Genomic DNA, 21,971 nt, shown 5'->3' with positions numbered 1-21,971 from the left:
GTCCGGTCACTGTTCCATGGTGAGAGGCAGCAGAAAGACCAGGTCACTAAACTAAGTTACGAAAGTATGAAATCGTTACTGTATTAGAGACAAGAAGATCACACACCTGCTGATCCTCTGCTGTGATATGCAAGATTGTTGTACCAGCCATCGTACCGCTGTACTTCCCAGGAGATATTTCCTTGAGTAGCTGTAAAGAAATCAGGAAGGAATTTAATATCAGACATAGGCACAATCAAGGAATTACCAACCGACTAGTAAGAGAGAGGGTGTTTAAAATGTCACTGCAAAATAGCAGATTTCTGTATAGTTTCATAAATTGTGTACGTAATAATAGGTGATAGCACAGAAAAACATTTGGGTTGCTAAAAAAAAAAAAAGGATTTGCTTTATTTTAAAAGTATGTGAATAACATGGTAAGTGAGGGAAATGGACCGAAGAAATATGTTAATCAGGTACAGGTACGAGGGGGCACTCAGAGAAACTGAAGGGAGATAGGTTCAAATCAAATGCAAGGAAGTTTTTCTTCACCCAAAGGGTCGTGGACAAATGGAATGCGCTCCCGGAGGAAGTGATCCGGCAGAGTACAGTACAGGGATTCAAACAGGGATTGGACAGATTCCTGAGGGAAAAGGTGATCGTGGGGTACTGAGGGAGGTGCTGGGGTGTTGCATAAATATAGACAGCTCACCAGGTCGTGCAGGTGCAAGGCCGGAGGGTTAGGACATTGATGGGAAGATAGGACTTCGATGAGAAACCTAGGGGGCAAGGGGGCCCCTTCTGGTGATTAAGGCAGGTCATGACCTGTTGGGCCGCCGTGGGGGCGGACTGCTGGGCGGGATGGACCTCTGGTCTGACCCATCAGAGGCACTGCTTATGTTCTTATGTTATGTTCTTATAGATTCATTCTTTTCACATCTTATGCATAAAATCTCCTTTGTTTGTGTGTTAACATTATTTTTCTTGCTTTGCTTATATACTTTTTTGATTATAAGGTCTGCATTTCTTTTCATAACCACATTAAGGTGTTTTTTTTTTAATATCACTAACAAACAAAAACGAGCAGAAATTTTGAGGTTTTTTTTTGATTCGCCACTTTTTTTTTGATTCGCCTGATTTTCTATAGGATGCTGATCTTGGCGGATGCCTAAGAGGCGGCCACCGATCGCATGTCAATCATGCATCGGTGTCCTAAAGAGAATCGCATCTACATTGCTATACAGGCGTCCCTACATGTAGGCATCTGTCCTCGCTCAATTTTTTCTAAAAATGTGTGTCCCGATTGGCTGCCAGACAGACTGGTTACCAGAGACTCAAACTCTTCACACTAAGGGAAGAAGTCATCAATGTGGACAACCGTTAAGACGGGTTATTTTACCACAGGTCCCATTTTATGCAGAGATCTAGGGGCTCCTTTTACTAAGGTGCGCTAGCGTTTTTAGCGCACGCACAAAATTACCACGTGCTAAACCGCGTGGTACGTTTCTAGAATAACGCCAACTCAATGCTGGCATTAAGATCTAGCACGCACGGCAATTTAGCGGCGCTATTCCGCGTGTTAAGGCCCTAACGCACCTTTGTAAAAGGAGCCCCTAGTTAATTGGGGTTAATAGTAAAATAACCCATCTTAACGGTAGTCCACACTGATAACTTTGCCTCTAACATGCCATATAAAATGGCAGAAAGCATAACAATATATTAAAAGAATCATAAATGTAAAAATGCACAATACAAAATTACCATGTTTGAAATACAGCTGATTGATTTTCACTTTTCAGTAAAAGTCTTTCTGATTAGTAATGTAGTTATTTTATTTTTGATGTTCTTTATCTTATTAAGATCACTCATTTTGCTTTGCATGCAGTAGATTAATATTGCATGCTTTTTTATTCTTATATTTATTTTCATTTATTAATTATCAATATGCTTACTTGTCCTCTTGTTGTATTTAATACTATTTTGGATAACATCGTTTAAATATTCCAAAAATCTTTTTTAATTTATTTTATTATTTATCTTTTATTATGTGTAATTTTTAATAATAAATTTTATATTATATTTGTGCTTATTAGGACCCCTGACGAAGGTTTGTCCGAAACACGGACCGTGTCGGGTCCCTTGATTGGTAAAAGGGTTTGCATATAATTATTTTGTCACAATAAATTTTGCCTACGTCTTGTACAGATCTGCAGTTTTGTTTTGTTTGCTCTTGGTTGGTTTTTTACTGCAGTTTAGGTTGGGACCTCCCTTCTTTCCTTGTTTTGTTGCAGAAAGCATAACTATATATTAAAAGAATCATAAATGTAAAAATGCACAATACAAAATTACCATGTTTGAAATACAGCTGATTGATTTTCACTTTTCAGAAAAATTCTTTCTGATTAGACTTCCAACCCCCCTCCCCCCCAAGAGTATTGCTCAACAAGGTAAGGAAAAACTCAATTCAGAAGCAGGAAAATCACCAGCACTTCAAGACAGCTTATAAATGGATACACTGGAAGCCTCCACTGCACAATGGCATCAGCACGTCATGCCTTTTACTGAGGACCACTTTCATGCTGCACAAGAGTGGCTCACTGAATATTTTTTTGTCATCTGCATATCCCAAACCTCTAGACCAGGGGTGTCAAAGTCCCTCCTCGAGGGCCGGAATCCAGTCGGGTTTTCTGGATTTCCCCAATGAATATGCATTGAAGGCAGTGCATGCAAATAGATCTCATGCAGATTCATTGGGGAAATTCTGAAAACCCGACTGGATTGCGGCCCTCGAGGACCGACTTTGACACCTGTGCTCTAGACTATCCACTCATCCCTGAATCGCACTGAAGCATAAAGCGCTGTTCTGAAGCTGAGGCCCAGACCTTGTTTTTAAAGCTACAACAGTTCTGGGACTAAAGTGCCTTGATTTGTAGCTGTACTTCCTGACTGATTTTGGGTGGCATCAAATGTTACACAAGCTACGTTATTCCTCTACAAAGCTTCTTTGAAAATCTAAAGGGTTGGTCTGTTAAAGGGCATTTTCTGAATTTCTCAGTAGAATTTCCTTCAGGCAACACTTATATCATAGCTAACAAAATAACAACCTCACTAGGTACACGGCAGTATGCACAGACAATTCTTTTCCATCTGAATTTCTGAAACACAACATGGTGCGCAATGAACACAGTCTGCTTTTCCGCCTTCCATTATGGCAGGTCAGTATCTTGAGATTTACGCACTCTGAGAACAGGTTGAACTCTGTCACCATGCAGAAGCACAACAATAACCATTGCAAAAGATTTCAAGCCATTAACGGCATCAGTCAGGAAAAGACTGCAGAAGAGGGTGAGAGTGGTATAATAAAAATAACCGACTAAGTCCATTTTTGGGTCTAGAACGCTAGCTGCTAAAGTCAGAAACGTCCAAAGCCCATTCTCGAAAAATATGTCCAAAATATTTTTTTCCAAAAATTGTCTACTTCTACGTCCAGTCGTTTGATGTCCAAACCACCAAGTCATCTATCTTTAAACCGCATTCTCGTCCAAAAATTCATCCAAGTCAAAAATGCCTAGAACAAGACCTTTTGGACGTGGGAGGGGTCAGCAAAGTGATGGACTGGCCACCCAGACATGGCAACAGAGTAGTGGAACACCTTACGGGACACTGCTGTGAACTTCACAAAAAGGGTGCCACATAAACATCTCACCACAACTCCCTTATTGGTCATGGTGAGCCCCCCCAAATACCCCCAAAACCTACTATACCCACCTGTCTACCACCCTAATATCCCTTATGGCTGCAGGTGCCACCTGTATGAAAGTACAGTAGAGTTTTGGGGGGTTTTGGTAGGTGCACATTTTTCACCATGAATGCAGTGGTTAGAGTGGCTTATGGGCTTGGGTCCTCCTCTCTATGGTTCACAAGCCCACACCCCAGACTACTTAAGCCACCTCTGTGCAGCTCTACTAGGCTTTCCTATGCCAGATGCTGATGTTCTGGAGGCAGGTATGTACTTTTTTATTTTTATTTTTATGGCGGGGGTGGGGGGGGGAGCAGTGATCACTAGGAGAGTGTATGGGGGTCTGTACTTTGTCCCTGCAGTGGTTATTTTAATCACTTTGGATACCTTCTGGGCACTTATACCTGTTTTTAGATTACCTAAATCACAACTTATAAGTTCCATCTAGGCAGTCTTGTTAACTTTTCGATTATCGCTGCAGGACGACTAAGTCTATGTCGGCCCACATCCCACCCACCTCTTGCCCTAACTACTTCTCAAGAAACACCCCTTTTCACTCCGGGCATACAGTGGCACTGAAAAGGCCTAAGCAGCTTTTAGATACGTCTAAAGCCCGTTTGAATTATCGGCATTTGGACGACCTATCTATTTGAACGTCCCAGTGTCAATTTAGGCGGGTTTTTAGATGTACAGTAATTCCGTTTCAATTATGAACCTCTGATTGTATATGTGTGTAACTGGCATAAAGATAGCAATATGAAGATTCTTTCATTGTAATATAGTGTTTGATAGTCATGAAAGCATATGCCTGCCTTGAAAAGAGAAGATGTTATAAAATTTCATTTTCGTCAAGATAGACATAATTTAGACTTACATACTACATTCCAGATTCCAGCCGTTAGTAATCCCCAGAATGCCAGTATCCTGTTCATACTCCAGATTATGGCTGGTAGAAGATCCTTCCAGGAAATAAGTTTCTAGACACTTATAGAGAAAAACAGATTTATCATGGTGAGTACTGATTTTGCTTTTATTACAGTCCATCTGCATCAAGGAGCATCAACAGATTATGAAAGGTTGACACAGGGGGGGTTCTATGACAAGAGATGTTTATCAGGATTGAGGAGCTTCCAGCAATAAAAAGTAGCAAGATCACTAACCTAAATTAATACAAAGGATTTACATTACATTACATTAGTGATTTCTATTCCGCCTGTGCCTTGCGGTTCTAAGCGGATTACAGTTAAAAGAGATCAGGACATTACCGAGAGAATTACATTACAACGATTCAGTTAAATTACATGCTGTGGTATAGAAATACAAGTATAAGATATCTGGATTTATTGATAGAAATAACTCGACAGGGATCAAGTAGATTACAAGGTTCAGTGGGGAAAATAATATAGGCAATTGAAGAAAGTTACCTATCTTTGAAGGAATCAGTTAAGCAGATACCTAAGGGAGATGCTTATTTAGGAGAAGGTTAAATGGATACCTTTAGGAGATGCTTATTTAGGAGTTTGGATATTTTTGGTAAATAAGGTTCGAGGGGATGACTAGTGTGTTAATTGCTGGGGAGAGTGAATATTAAGTAAGGACGTGTTTTTTTGAAAAGAAATGTTTTGATTTCTTTCCGAAACGTTTTGATGTCTGTAGTGTTGGTCATCAGTTTGGAGATGGTGGGGTCAATTTTCGCTGCCTGTGTCGCCAGAAGGCTGTCGTAATAAAAATCATGGGATATATTCAAATATTATCAAAATAAAAATAATGAAAGTAGACGCCAATAATATTTTCTAAAGGAATTTACCCCCTACTTTACAAAGCCAAGCTAGCGTTTTAAGTGCAGGCCGCTGTGGTAACAGCTCCGACGCTCAAAGAATTCCTATTAGCGTCTGAGCTGTGACCACCCCAGCCGGCGCTAAAAACGCTAGCGCGACTTTGTACGGGGGGGTGGGGGGGGGTTAAAAACCAAATAGACTTGTTTAAGCTAGAAAATGGTATCAATCAAGTGGGCTGCCTTCCCTGTAAAGGGATAAAGCAAAAGACAAATTTTGCATCTTAATATATACTTAAAAATGCTAGTAGTTAAAACATGAGGAAGGGCATTTTTGATATAACGTCTAAATAAACAGTTAGATGTCATCTGGAAGATGTCCAAAAATCTAACAGTGATAATAAAAAGAACCCAGAGAGAAACATCTGGAAAAATCACATCTATAAGCGGTATCACTATTCGCCAATAAATATTGTTGCATGTCTGCAGTATTACCATGTATGGAGAATATCAGCAATAATGCCAATATATTACCGTGGTAGTGAAACAACATTCTCACGTGGAAAAATGTTTCTTTGTGGGAATTAGGAGTTGCAGAGTGGAGGAGAGGTAATGCAGATAGGGGAGAGATGCAGAGGGAAGACTGAGAGGAGAGAGTGGGAGTGTGAAAGTAGGAAAATGTGAGGAGACAGAGAGACAGATAGAGATAGGTAGAGGAGGAAGGAGAGAAGTAGAGATACAGGCAGGAGAGAGGGACAAGAGATAGTAGAATGTCCATCAGGAGAGAACCCAATTACTCCCTCAGGAGACTGAGGCCTTGGTGTTCCTGTACCTCAGCTACAGGAGGCATATATTCAAATATTATCACTTGCCCCCTCAGTGGGTCTAAGACAGGGGTGTCCAATGTCAGTCCTCGAAGGCCGCAGTCCAGTCGGATTTTCAGGATTTCCCCAATGAATATACATGAGGTCTATTTGCATGCACTGCTTTCATTGTATGCTAATAGATCTCATGCATATTCATTGGGGAAATCCTGAAAACCCGACTGGATTGCGGCCCTCGAGGACCAACATTGGACACCCCTGGTCTAAGAGGACATGGAGAGCTATGAGGCGCAGCCTACACAGGTGAGTGTGAAATTGTGCCCCCCTCCCCAAGGATCACAGCAACATTCATGTGCAAGCACAAGACACAGGCAGGGTGTGGCTCCAGCATAGGCGTCGGAACAGGGGGAGGCCACAGGGCCATGGCCTCCCCAAAAATCACTGGTTGGTGCCTGTCCTTTCGATGTACTTTGAATTTTTGGAGCTCCTGGGCCCTTCTCAAACCAAACAGCATTCCGCTGCCTATGGGCTCCAATACATATAGTTCAAACTCATCTCAATGGCCTACAAGTGTATTCATTCTGCCTCTCCTCAGTATCCAATTTAAACAGAATCAGAAGTCAGCCCAGCGTATTTGGCGTCTGTATTGTGATAGTGGAACGGCCACTTGGACCTGCATTAATTATTATTCCTCCTGAGGAAGCCTTTATCTGGTGAAACTCGGGTCTGAGTAGGGGAGCACTATAATGCTACAAGGAAGAGCACTGGAGCTATTGATTTAAGCATATTTAACCCCGTGGAGCTGCTCTGAATGGAAGCTGGACATATCTCACTTTCCTCTTTGGAAATCAGATAAGTGATGATTTAATTTTTGCAGTGTTTAATAAGGCACAAGTTAATCAATTTATTGGGGCAAAGAAGTGTTATGATGGTCCTGAATATGTCCTCTAAGCAGCTCTGTTTGCAGGAGATATGCTATTGAAGAATTTGTAGTATTTAAGGGATGTATTTAAGTCAAACTGATGTTACTTTTTGATGCAAGTTATAAAAATGAATAAAGAATTTAAAAAAAAACCCACAATATGTATTTCTTAATATCTTAACAATTCATATGTAATCCGCCTTGAACTGCAAGATAAAGGCAGAATAGAAATCACTAATATAATGTAATAAATGAAAAATCACACATTTTTTTTAAGAGAAAGAGAAGAAAAAAGTTAATACACTATTATTGCATATTTAAGTGGATTATTTAGACTGAACTTTATTTATAATGATAATCTGAGTATAAAAGGGCAGAGTATGTAAGAAAAGTGAATTTACTCCTTGGAATTTTGAGTTAGTAAAAGAGGGCCATAATCTTACAAGCCTCCCTAACCTAACTAAGCCTGAGGTACTACCCTTGAGGCATTAGCAGATCTACCTTAAATAAAGGTGAGCAGCTGGTATAGAAAACAAATGAAGCCTCTCTCAGCTGAATTATGCATTTACATGGAAAACGTAGAAAACATCTTGCATTCATTAAGAGAATTTCTTGTAGCAACGCAAGGAACTAGATCCTTCCCTCTTAGGTTTTAATTCAAATTGCAGTTTTACTGGGTACTGAAACTGGCCGAGGGACTTTTTCTTATCGTTTCATAGTCATTACTCGCCTATCCTGAATTCTAGGTGAAAATACAATAATAATATTAATAATATAAAAGGGGGGAATACAAAATTAAAACAGGGACATATAAAAGCTAAATCCAGAGCCAAAAATTACAATAAACAAAAGGGAAGGAAGAGGAATTACAAACAGTCTAGGAAAGATGACTGATGGAAAAAACAAGAGGAATAGGGAAACACATGTAATACTGCTGAAAGAGACAGAAAAGTAGGGAGAGAGAATAATAATTGATTTTCTTGTATACTGCCCCACCAACAGTTCTAAGCAATTCACAACAGAACTGAAACTTGTTAGCAGAAAATACAATTTCCAAACACACTATTACATACAACCATCAATACATCATTAATTAAAATACAACTTCAATGCATTACTATCGGTTAAGACATATAAAAACACCATCGTAGATATTGAAAGAATCAACATTCATGTTTATCAAATAAGTAAGTTTTTAGTGATTTTCTAAATGTAAAGTAAGAATAGGCTTGAGCAATCAACAGGCTCATCTAGGAGTTCATCTTCCCTGCCTGATACTCCAATGTCCTGTCCAAAAAAGTCTTGTAACGGGGACTTTAGCTATATTATGAGCCTTCAGGACAGATAGGGTAGTTTTTCTCAAGTACCTAATTTCATTTTAGTTTGATACATTGTAAACCGCTTAAGTCAGTAAAATGTAGGAGCGTTATATCAAATCTTGAATAAACATAAACATTAAAAAGGTTATTCCCTGACACCATGTATGTTGAATATTGTATGGAACTCTGGTCATTGAATCGCAAAAAAGATATAGCAGAACTGGAAAATGTATAGAAAAGGGTGACCAAAATGATAAACCGGACGAAATATGAGGAAAGGCCAAAGAAGTTAGGATTCTTCAGCTTGGAGAAGAAAAATGGCTGAAGGGAGATGATAGAGGTCTATAAAATCCTGAGTGGGCTACAACAGGTAAACATGAATCGATTGTTTACGCTCTCAAAAAGTATAAACACTATGAGACATACCCTGAAGTTATTAAGGACATTTAAGATGACTAGGAAAAGATTTATTTGCACTCAATATAGGGTTAAACTCTGGAATTTATTGCTGGAGGCAAAAGCACAGCATAGCTTATTTTTAAAAATAATTTGGATAAATTCCTGGAGGAAATGTCCACAAAGTGTTATTAAGGTAAACTTCTTATCCATAAATCTTTTGGGATCCTGTCCGGTGCTCGTGGCCTAGGCTTGACAATATTATTGCCTGTCCTAAGATGACATTGTTTACATTCTTATGAACCAACAACTGATGAACTGTAAATGCATCAAAAGCATGCTACACCCAGACTAGAATAATAAAAATATATCCTCAAGACTTAAGGACCATCCGTACTGAAGGATATGGATTGATGCATCTTTAGGCTCACAAGACAGTTCTGATAGAGTATGTTAGTAGATTGTCAGTTCTGTAAAGGTAATATTACAGGTATTGTTGAAGAGTTGCCAAGTTACCCACTACGGGACACTCAATGAAACTGCAGAGAAATAATTTCAAAACCAATAGGAAATATTTTTTCACTGAGAGAATAGTTAAGCTCTGGAATGCGTTGACAGAGGTTGTGGTAAAAGCGGATAGCGTAGCTGGTTTTAAGAAAGGTTTGGACAAATTCCTGGAGGAAAAGTCCATAGTCTGTACCTAAGACATGGGGGAAGCCTCTGCTTGCCCTGGATCGGTAGCATGGAATGTTGCTACTCTTTGGGTTTTGGCCAGGTACTAGTGACCTGGATTGACCACTGTAAGAACTGGGCTACTGGGCTTGATGGACCATTGGTCTGACCCAGTAAGGCCATTCTTATGTTATGTTCTTACCCTGATCCAGGAGAAAGATTTTCAGCAAGTCCTATGGGACCTGCAATGCTGATTACAAGGGGTAGAATCAGGGAGCAGAAATACCACATTGCAGTGAGATAAAAGACCAAAAAAAAGTCTCTCTTGGATATTAAGGAAAAAAAAAACAACAAACCTCCTCTTGTGGTTTTTCTTGAATGTCTTAGAACATAACATAAGAACATAAGAAATGCCTCTGCTGGGTCAGACCCGAGGTCCATCGTGCCCAGCAGTCCACTCACGCGGTGGCCCAAGAGGTCCAGGACCTGTGCAGTAATCCTCTATCTATACCCCTCTATCCCCTTTTCCAGAAGGAAATTGTCCAATCCCTTCTTAAACCCCAGTACCGTACTCTGCCCTATAACATCCTCTGGAAGCGCATTCCAGGTGTCCACCATACGCTGTTTTGAATCTGTCCCCTATCAACTTTTCCAAGTGCCCTCTTGTTCTTTTATTTTTTATCTGCTTTTGATTATTGTACTTCCAACCCTTATCCCGTACTGGTCCTGTCTGTCCTGTAAGTCATGTATTTGATGAATGATTTTTTTTTTGTTGTTGTTGTTTCCCTGTATACTGTCATAAATTGTTTTCAGAATTGTGCATCACCTTGAATACATGATTAGGCGATTGATCAAATGCCAAATAAACTTGAAACTTGATAATTTGACAGCTCTGTTGTCAGAGAACGTGTGTGTTATTTTGTAGAAGCAACAATTTGGAAGGGGTGGGGGTTAATGCAATCAATTTAATTTATAGACTGATATGATGTCACTGATGGTACTAACATCAGGAATGTTCCATTGATGGTAGAACTGTTTGTTTATTGTCCTGTAAAATATGTTTAAATAAAGCATTATTGAAAGGCCTGGCCTGATTGGCAAACACAGAGCATCACTACAAAGAGCAATTTTAATGTGTTTCATATTCCTTCGTTCTTACTGAATTCAATTGTGCATGAATGCGACTGACTAAAATTATGCACCAAATTTTTCCTCTAGCAATATTTATGAAGAATTTCAAAGAAAAACCCACTACAGTGATTAATGAGGAGCTTCATAATGTGTTCCTGATTGGTGGCCTGGATACGCTTTCCTCAGTACACTGTACTAATGAGATAAATGACATGGAAATAACGAAGGAGCGCCTTTTATTACAGAGTGTTACATTTTTAATGTGGGATTAACATGTGGAAACAAGCTACTGTGTGCAGTGGCATAGTAAGAGGGTGTGGGTGGAGTGCCCCCAGGCACCGTCTTGGCAGGGGTTCCAGCATCTTTCTTCCCTCTCCAGCGATTGGGGGGTGGGGGGATGGGAGGTGTCTCTTAAATATACTCCCTTACCCCCAATACCTCAAAGTCTTCTAGTCTTCGCAAGCAGTGAACAGGAACTCCTTGCAGCTTCTCACACCACAAGCCCTCCTTCTGATTTCCTCTGATTTAATTTCCTGTCTGTGGGACCAGGAAGTTACATCAGAGGGCAGGCTTGAGCCAGAGCAAGCAGCAAGTAGGAGACCCTGCTCATTGCCAATGAAGACTAGAAGACTTGAAGAGGTTTGGGAGGATGCATTTAAGAGACACCCCCACCCCCTCCATCACCAGGGGGATGCTGGATATCGGCTTCCCTCACTAATTGCATAGAAACATAGAAAATGACGGCAGAAAAGGGCCACAGCCCATCTAGTCTGCCCACTAATGACTCACCCCCTAACTACCTCCATGAAGAGATCCCACATGCCAATCCCATCTTTTCTTAAAATCTGGCCCGCTGCTGGCCCGCATGACTGTGTTAAAGGGTTTTGCGATAGTTTGCCTGTTACAGAATTTTTTAAAATTTTCATTCAAGGGCATGACACAGGGAAGAGTATTTATTTATATACCACTTACATTCAGGTACTCAAATGCTTTTCCCTATCTGTCCTGGTGGACTCACACTCTATCTAAAGTACCTGGGGCAAGAGGGGATTATGTGATTTTCCTAGGGTCACAAGGAGCAGTGGGGGATTTGAACCCACAACCTCAGGGTGCTGAGGTTGTAGCTCTAACCACTATGCCACACAAGGAAGCTTTATTTATTGGGATTTATTAAGTGCCTTTTCATGAAGAGATTCACCCAACGTGGTTTTCAATCCACTGAATGGTAGTCAGGTACTCGGTCCTGGCAGGCTCAGAATCTAACTGTGGTGCCTGGGGCAATGGAGGGTTAAGTGACATGTCCAGAGTCACGGGGAGCAGGCTGGGATTGAACTCCCAACCTCAGGGTGCTGAGGTAGGTCACTCCTCCCCTTGGCTAACTAACTAAGCATGCATTAATCCAAATGCTAATGCATAACAGTTTGCCACACATTAAAATTCAGTGTTAATGCAAGTTAAGCCCAAATTTTAATGTATTATAATGAAAGACCCCAAATTCATAAAATAGCTATGTCACTGATGACCATGTCTTTTTTTTTTTTTTTAAATCTTTATTGATTTTCAAACTTTGACAGTGTAATACAAATAACAGAACATAAAATAATGCATACAAGTAATTACACAAGTAATACATAAAACAATCATTTTCTCCCACCCTCCTCCCAATTATTAATGCAATAAAACATATTATGTGACTACAATATTATAATTAAGTAATTTGAATCCTCAAAATACACTTCCCTCCCCTCACCCACCCACCCACCCTGGATGTGTAAGGAAATCTAAGAAAAGGAGAAATACATGACCATTACTGTGAGGTAACAAATGCAGTCAATGGGCTCCACAGTTTATTAAATGAATTACTAAACCCCCAAACATTCCGCATTCATTCTCTCATATTTATATGTGGTACACACATTTGCCCACCAAAATGCGTAATAAAGTGTCATGGCTCTTCCAGTTATGTGTGACCATTTGGACAGCTATTCCCGTCATGATCAAGAAAAGACTGATGCACTCTCCTGCCCCTACAATGGCCTCATAGACAACCAAGGATCCACTAACCACGCTGACTGTACAGAATATTTATTGGATTAGTGGTTCCAAATCTATTTTTATAGGGCACAATATTCAAGTAAAAGGTGAGCTCCTAAATTTAGGCTTCTAAGGGGTCCTTTTACCAAGCAACGGTAAAACGTGGACTTGGTCTTTTCTACATGCTAAAGCCACTTTTTGCTGCAGCCAAAAAATGGTCCATTTTCCATTGTAATGACCAGGCACTAAGGTTGCTATTAGCGTGAGGCCATTAAGAAACAGCATGTGAGCCCTTAATGCCAACTATTTTGTAGGTGATAAGGGCTTAGGCGCTAATTCTATGCTAATAGGTTAGTATGCAATGATGTAGTTATGCTAATTAATGCAGACATACCTACCCTCTGCCCACACACTTGCTCCTGTGACAAAGAGAACTACATACAGGAAGCTTTGAGACAATTAAATAACACCTATCATAAATTGAGTTTAAATCCAACTAATGATGTGATTGTGAACGGAGTTCCAGAGAGTAGGTTAAGACACAAAAAGTTTTTGAACAGTTGAGTCGAAACTTATTTGTCTTTGTGAAGGGCCATATAGCAGATTGGCTTCTGAGGATCTTAAGTTTCTGGATGGTGAGAGAGAGATAAGCCAGAATGTAATACTTATGAATCAGAGATAGTATTTTAATAATAATAATAACTTTATTCTTTTACACCGCCATCGCCAGCAGTTCTAGGCGGTTTACATAGCAGAGAACAGGACAATCAGCGAAAAATACAATTACTGTATATAAAAGATGCAACAGTTACAGCCTTAAAAGATCACCTAAATTCAGGTAATAAATTTATCAAACAGATTGGTCTTAACTAGTTTCCAAAAAGAGCAGTAGGATAAGGCTTGATTGATACATTCACCTAACCAAGTTTGCAATTTGCCTGCCTGAAATGCAAGTGTCCTATCCAAGAACGTTTTATAATGACAAGATTTTAATTTAGGGTAGGCAAATAGGTGAAAACTTCGAGTAACCTCATGGGCCTATATAACTCAAAATTGGAGGAAAGGTAAATTGGAGACACTCCAGATACCAATTTAAAGCATATGCAAGCAAATTTAAATAAAACTCTTGCTGATAATATAGGTTAACATGGTCATGCTTTTTCAAGCTAAAGATTAATCAGACAGTTGTATTTTGGATTATCCTCAATCTTCTTAAAATTTTCTTGCAAGATTCCATATAGATTAATTACAGTAATCCAGGATAGACAAAATTAACGCCTGCACTAGCAATCTAAACAATGCAGGATCAAAGTTTTTTTTGATGGTCCACAGTTTCCATAAAGCAAAGAAACATTTCTTTACTACCGTATTTTCGCGGATATAACGCGCGCGTTATACGTGATTTTACGTACCGCGCATACCCCTCGCGCGTTATATGCCTGAGCGCGGTATACAAAAGTTTTTAAACATAGTTCCCACCCCGCCCGACGCCCGATTCACCCCCCCAGCAGGACCGCTCGCACCCCCACCCCGAACGACCGCTCGCACGCGCTCCCACCCGCACCCGCATCCACGATCGGAGCAAGAGGGAGCCCAAGCCCTCTTGCCCGGCCGACTCCCCGACGTCCGATACATCCCCCCCCCCGGCAGGACCACTCGCACCCTCACCCCGAAGGACCGCCGACTCCCCAACAATATCGGGCCAGGAGGGAGCCCAAACCCTCCTGGCCACGGCGACCCCCTAACCCCACCCCACACTACATTACGGGCAGGAGGGATCCCAGGCCCTCCTGCCCTCGACGCAAACCCCCTCCCCCCATCGACCGCCCCCCCCAAGAACCTCCGCCCGTCCCCCAGCCGACCCGCGACCCCCCTGGCCGACCCCCACGACACCCCCACCCGCCTTCCCCGTACTTTGTGTAGTTGGGCCAGAAGGGAGCCCAAACCCTCCTGGCCACGGCAACCCCCTAACCCCACCCCGCACTACATTACGGGCAGGAGGGATCCCAGGCCCTCCTGCCCTCGACGCAAACCCCCCTCCCTCCAACGACCGCCCCCCCCAAGAACCTCCGACCGACCCGCGACCCCCCTGGCCGACCCCCCCACCCCCCTTCCCCGTACCTTTGGAAGTTGGCCGGACAGACGGGAGCCAAACCCGCCTGTCCGGCAGGCAGCCAACGAAGGAATGAGGCCGGATTGGCCCATCCCGTCCTAAAGCTCCGCCTACTGGTGGGGCCTAAGGCGCGTGGGCCAATCAGAATAGGCCCTGGAGCCTTAGGTCCCACCTGGGGGCGCGGCCTGAGGCACATGGGCCAAACCCGACCATGTGTCTCAGGCCGCGCCCCCAGGTGGGACCTAAGGCTCCAGGGCCTATTCTGATTGGCCCACGCGCCTTAGGCCCCACCAGTAGGCGGAGCTTTAGGACGGATGGGCCAATCCGGCCTCATTCCTTCGTTGGCTGCCTGCCGGACAGGCGGGTTTGGCTCCCGTCTGTCCGGCCAACTTCCAAAGGTACGGGGAAGGGGGGTGGGGGGGTCGGCCAGGGGGGTCGCGGGTCGGTCGGAGGTTCTTGGGGGGGGGGCGGTCGTTGGAGGGAGGGGGGTTTGCGTCGAGGGCAGGAGGGCCTGGGATCCCTCCTGCCCGTAATGTAGTGCGGGGTGGGGTTAGGGGGTCGCCGTGGCCAGGAGGGTTTGGGCTCCCTTCTGGCCCAACTACACAAAGTACGGGGAAGGCGGGTGGGGGTGTCGTGGGGGTCGGCCAGGGGGGTCGCGGGTCGGCTGGGGGACGGGCGGAGGTTCTTGGGGGGGGGGCGGTCGTTGGGGGGAGGGGGTTTGCGTCGAGGGCAGGAGGGCCTGGGATCCCTCCTGCCCGTAATGTAGTGCGGGGTGGGGTTAGGGGGTCGCCGTGGCCAGGAGGATTTGGGCTCCCTCCTGGCCCAATATTGTCGGGGAGTCGGCGGTCCTCCGGGGTGGGGGTGCGAGTGGTCCTGCCGAGGGGGGGAGAAGAATCGGACGTCGAGGGGGGGCATCAGGCTTTCAGGATGGGGACAGGACTTCAAGGGGGGACAGGCAGACCTTCAAGGGGGGACAGGACTTCAAGGGGGACAGGCACGGAGAGGCGGGGCAGTGCACCGAAAGTCAGGGCGGGTGAACGGTGAGTCGGGGCAACCAGAGGAGAGTCGGGGCAGTGCACCGAAAGTCAGGGTGAGTCGGGGCAACCAGATGAGAGTCGGGGAGAGCGAAAGGAGAGTCGGGGTGGCCAGAGGAGAGTCGGGCAGCATGCGCGTTATATGCCTGAGCGCGGTATAGAAAAGTTTTTGTACATATCATCGTGATTTCTGCGCGCTATACCCCTGTGCGCGTTTTACAATGGTGCGCGTTATATCCGCGAAAATACGGTAATTGGTCTGCATGCTCAACCAGAGTTAAATGACGATCTAAAGCAACTCCCAAAATTTTAATGGAGGCAGCTATCGGGTAATCATGTCCATTAAAATGTAGTAACGTATCTGTAATTTTTTCATGAGAACTGGCATGAAAAAATCTAGTTTTTTCTGTATTAAGTTTCAGCTTGAAGTCTAGAGTCCACTGCTCAATTCTATTCAAAACAAGTGATATCTGGTTTTTGATTTCAATAGTAAGAGAAGTGAGAGGTATCGAAATGGTGATATCGTCTGCATAAATGTGAAATTTTAGATTTAAACTCTGCAATAGAGTTCCCAGTGAGGCAATATAGATTGGCTTCTGAGGATCTTAAGTTTCTGGATGGAGAGTATGAAATTAGATGGCGAGAGAGAGAGATAACCCAGAATGTAATACTTATGAATCAGAAATAGTACTTTAAAAGTGAACTGGTGGGTAACCGGGGGCCAATGTTCTGTTTTTAAAAGAGGAGTGACATGATCAAATTTCTTAGAACCTGATAAAACAGATTTGTTTTGTATTAAGTGAAATCTACGTCATTCTTTTTGAGTTGCATCAAAAGGAAGGGCTATTACAATAGTCCAGTTTGGTTATTGCAAAAGGAATGGATAAATGTATGAAGAGCTTGGGTGGTAAAAAGATGATGAACAGATGAGATCAATGTAAGTTTATGGAAGTGGTGTTGCACAACAGTGGAAATGTGGGAGCGGAAAGAGAAAGTTGTATCAAGTGCGACACCCAGAATCTTTAAACTACTACTACTACTAATCATTTCTATAGGGCTATTAGACATACGCAGGGCTGCACATCAAAACACTGAACAGAAAGGCCCTGCTCACAGAATTTACAGTCTAGTCAAGACAGACAAACTGGACAAGAAGGCGCACCAATACACTGTGCTCAGGCGGGAGAATTTAAAGATGAAGGGAATGAGATTGGAGCTCCAGAAATGGCAATTGCTGGACTAGGTGTGGTAAGGGCAGCTCTGGAGAGTAGCATGGCCTTGGTTTTACCTGGGTTCAGCTTTACCTCGATGAACTAGTATTTCATTTGTCCTTTAGCTCAGCTGTGTAGAAGAATCATCCAGAGTTGCAGTTAGTTGAATGTCGTCAGCGAATACGTAAGCGGTTATTCCAAGGCACTGGACAAGAGCTAGGAATGGTCCCAAGAAGATATTGACTCTGAAAGAACAGAGTGCTCACAGGACATCTGACACATATACTAATTGTGTTTATAGGTATGAGAATCGTTGCTAGTAAAGTCTAGCGTCCAGAGTGGCTGTGCTCAGTATTCTGCAGTGTCACAGCATCCATAGTTGGTTGGGCAGAGGGCACACACTTACTGATTATTTTTGTGAATGTAAGGCCTTTCGCCTTCCTCCCATACCTAGGATCTCCATGACACTGGTTGTTGTTGTTTTTTATCCTTTCCAACTTAAAGTTGAGAAAGAATCATACAAAAGGGTGAGGAATGTTTGTGCAATATAGTAAGGGAAAATGATTTGCAGGATTGTATGACGCAGGACCTGCTTACATTGGAGAACTGGTCCTCAACATGGCAGCTGGGCTTCAACGCCAAGAAATGTAAGGTCATGCACCTCGGTAGCAGGAATCCATGCAAAACCTACACCTTAAATGGAGAAACGTTGACCAGGACGATAGTTGAGCGAGACTTGGGAGTGATCATCAGTGCAGACATGAAGGTTGCAAATCAGGTGGAAAAAGCATCATCCAAGGCAAGACAAATGATGGGATGTATCAATAGAAGTTTCGTAAGCAGGAAACCTGAGGTCATATTGCCACTGTACAGAACCATGGTAAGACCTCACCTGGAGTACTGTGTGCAGTTCTGGAGGCCACATTACCGCAAAGATGTGCTTAGAGTCGAGTCGGTTCAGCGGATGGCCACTAGGAATATTTCGGGGCTCAAGGGTCTCTCGTATGAGGAGAGACTGAATAAACTGCAGCTCTACACTCTGGAGGAACGCAGGGAGAGGGGAGACATGATTGAAACGTTTAAATACATCACTGGTCGTGTCGAGGTAGAAGATGACATCTTTCTACTCAGGGGACCCTCGGCCACAAGAGGGCATCCGCTCAAACTCAGAGGAGGGAAATTTAGGGGTGACATTAGGAAGTATTTCTTCACGGAAAGAGTGATAGGGCACTGGAATAAGCTTCCGGAGCAGGTGGCCAAGGCCAACAGCGTGCTTGACTTTAAGAATAAATGGGACATCTACGTGGGATCCCTACAGAGGCCTAGCAAGACACTCAGACTTGATAGGGCGGGTCAGTAGAGTGGGCAGACTTGGTGGGCTATAGCCCTTTTCTGCCGTCACCTTTCTATGTTTCTATGTTTCTATGGGATGAAGTTTGGTATTGGGAAAAGCAGTAAAAAGACACAGCAAGTGACCAAATTGAAGTAGGGGTTCCAGAGAGAGAAAAAAATTGGCCCAACGCATTTCTGTGGGAAAAAGAATTCCAGCTTCTGCAGCATCGAAATTTATACCTGGTGAAACATAGCAGTTACCCTGTTTCCCCAAAAATAAGACCTATCCTGAAAATAGGCCCTAGCATAATTTTTAAAGATGCTCCTAATATGAGCCCTACCCCAAAAATAAGCCCTAGTTAAGATCAACTACCAAAGTCCCCCCCCACTCAAATGTCCCCGACTCCATCCCTGACCCTAGTGCTGCCTGATTTGCAGAAAAAAATTGGACTCATCGATTCAGCAACCTCCACCCCTGCTGCTATAGGAGGCCTCAGAGCGGAGGTATGTCAGTTTCACAGTGGGAGGGTCGGTGGGGTTCTGCTGCACAGGGGGATGGGAGGGAGGGATAGAAAGATGCTGCACAAGGGGATGAGTGAGAGGGGAGGAAAGATGCTGCACATGAGGGTGGGGGAGAAAGCAAAAGAGGAAGAAACGGGGTGGAGGAGAGGAAGGGAGAGATGATTATTGTACATGAAAAAATAAGGCATCCCCCGAAAATAAGCCCTAGTGCATTTTTTGGACCCAAATTAATATAAGACACTGTCTTATTTTCGGGGAAACATGGTAGTGAGTTCCTTTCAAACTGTCTCTCCCAGTTCTCTACTCTTCCAACCCCCCAAGTGCCCTAACTACAATAATTACTCCAACTGCAACTGCCCCAGCACCCAACAAACTGCTCTTACCCCCTCCCAAAAAAAAAAAAACAACCCACCCCTCTAGCCTCCCTACCAGCTTGAAAACTGCCCCGCCTCCTAAATTTATTTCCCTCTCCTCTCAGGTACAAAATTTTCAGAACACATATAGAACATTCCAGCACATGCACACACTGCATTTGAAATTACTCAGACTTATATTTTATTTTCTTCGTTGTTATTTCTACTGTGAAACCTTCTGAATTGTCCTGCTTTCTGACTGGTTGTCATATGCACTGCTAACTATTACAGGGTATATTTCGATAGAGAGGTCTAGTTTAGAGCATTTGTTTAGAGGAGCCTATCAGATGCGTTTGATCTATGATCGTCCTTTAAAGGATGTGTTATGGAAGTTTTTGAACTCTCATTAGCCTGGTCTTCTTGGGTAATGTGCCTGCATCCCTTTGCTCCTTGTTTTTTTCCCTTCCTGATCTTTCCTATCCAAGCACTGTAGTTCTGCCCTGTAACCTATCATTCCAGTAAGTCTTTGTTTGTTTTGTTCGTCTTCCTGTTGATGTATTGGCTATTGCTTTAATGTCTTTTCTATTTTTAATTTTACTTTTTTTTTGTAAATCTTTATTGACATTTCTAACTTTTATAATGTATATAATTGAAAGAATCATAAAAACTATATGAAAATACATTATTATCATCACAATTATTACCTTTAACAATTTTCCACCCCTTCTTATCCTTGTTATAAACAATAATATGATATTATATATTATACTATCTATATAATTATACTCTTCCAATAAATATTCAACCCTCCCACCTTCAAACCCTCCCTGGATGTGTAAAGGAATCTAACAGAAATAAAAGAGAATCATAATTTAATTATAACGTAATAAAATTACATTGTAAAACCGCTTTGATATTTGATAAGACGGTATATCAAATTTTTAATAAACCTGAAACCTGCTCAAGACTCAGGAGGTTAGCTTTGGTAACTGGCTTTTTTTTAGGGGGGCTTTTATTGATTTTTGCATTCAAGTCCAGAAGTCAGAAGGATGTCTAACATGTCTGGACATATTTCTGAGTTTGAAGATTTTCAGACATCTCTGATGTGAGCGAGTCTGCCCTGCCTGTATCCAGGGTGACTAGCAGTGGATCTGTGGGGAGGCTCCAACTAATGGAAAGGCTGTGGGGCAGAATACTAGAAGGCTGCTCCAGACACAGAAGGGGAAGGTGATGATGGGAGGTGGTGAGCTAAGGCAAGTTTCTGTGCTGTAGAAATTAGGTTTCTGCATGTGATGGGAGATGGAAACCACTCCCCAGCTGGCAAAAGCTGTTCCACGAATGCAGCGCAGAAGCACTGATTCACAGTAGCATAGCAATTACAGAGCTGCACCTTTCAAACAGTTTCAACTCTCTCATCTTCACATATTATATGTAGCCGTGGTCTCACGCACACAACAGTCCACAAGCACTAGCTAGCTCCTCGGGTCAGGCACCCGGGACCCAGAAAAAGAAACAACTCATTCGAAGTTCTATCTGTCTCTTGACCTGGGCGTGGGCCAGGCCTGGATAAAATCTGGTAAGCCGCAGGATCACAATCCCAGGGTTCAATCACAAAACTCAGTCCTCACTCTATTCATGTGCATCTTTCTTTAAATTAATCCCCTTATTTTCTAACTCCTGTTAAGTTTCAAGTTTATTTAAAATTTGATGAATCGCTTAATCATAATACAAAGCGAACCCTAAGCGCAGTTACGATGCCGTGATCCCTGCCGCTGTGATGTGTGCTTCCGTGCCGAACATGTGCACTGCCTGCCTTCTGCCCCGATCTCCGATGCCGGCTAACTTCCTGCGCTGCCGCTGCCGGAACGCCTCTTCTCACCCCCCGGACCAGCAAACGCAGCAGCCGCGGTTTCATCTTGCAGCCACGGGGCATTTGCTAGGCCGGCCCACTTCGATAATGCGAGGTGGGCCGGCCTATCAAAAGGCCCAAGGCTGCCCGGGCTAGCGGATGCTGGACAGGGGAGCAGGGAAAGGAAAAGGGGTACTACTGGACAGGGGGAGCAGGGAAGGGATGCTGCTGGACAGGAGGGGAGGTGAAAGGAAGGGAGAAGGCCTGCTGCTGGACAGGGGGGAGGAAAACGAAGGGAGAAGGGCTGCTGCTGGACAGGGGGGAGCAGTGAAGTGGTGTTGCTGGACAGGTATTGATGGACAGGTGGAGCAGGTGGGAAGAGGTGCTGCTGAACGGGGGGAGGTAAAATGAAGGTAGAAGGGCTGCTGCTGGACAGGGGGAGCAGGGAAGGAGTGCTGCTGGACACGGGGGAGGTAAAAGGAAGGGAGAAGGACTACTGCTAGACAGGGGGAGCAGGCAAGAGGTGGTGGTTGACAGCTGAGGAAAGAGAGAGACAGAAAGAAAGACAGACAGACAGCGGCCAAGGAGAGAGAGAGAAAGAAAAAAAAGAAAGAAAGAAAGACAGACACACACACACATCTATTCTAGCACCCGTTAATGTAATGGGCTTAAAGACTAGTCAACAAATAGAAGTCTACAGTACAAATAACATAGACACTTAGGCCCTGATTCTACATAGTGCGTCCCGATTTTAGGCAGCTGTAGGC

General features: G+C 43.4%; 1 protein-coding gene across 1 annotated transcript in view; it reads right to left on the bottom strand.

Annotated features, from left to right (window-relative positions):
• Positions 1–21,971, bottom strand: part of LOC117348294 (dual oxidase 1-like) — a 201,892-nt gene that overhangs the window by 154,810 nt on the left and 25,111 nt on the right. Inside the window, exons 2-3 of the mRNA XM_033920228.1 lie at positions 4,593–4,702; positions 107–190 (exon numbers count right to left, since the gene is read on the bottom strand). Of these exons, the coding sequence (XP_033776119.1) occupies positions 107–190; positions 4,593–4,650 (142 nt within the window). The 5' untranslated portion in view covers positions 4,651–4,702. The remainder of the gene's footprint in view (positions 1–106; positions 191–4,592; positions 4,703–21,971) is intronic.

This window comes from Geotrypetes seraphini, chromosome 14, assembly GCF_902459505.1.
Source record: "Geotrypetes seraphini chromosome 14, aGeoSer1.1, whole genome shotgun sequence".
NCBI classification, from domain to species: Eukaryota; Metazoa; Chordata; class Amphibia; order Gymnophiona; family Dermophiidae; genus Geotrypetes; species Geotrypetes seraphini.
The sequence above is the reverse complement of the archived record's forward strand: the minus strand, read 5'-3'. Positions and strand labels throughout refer to the sequence as shown.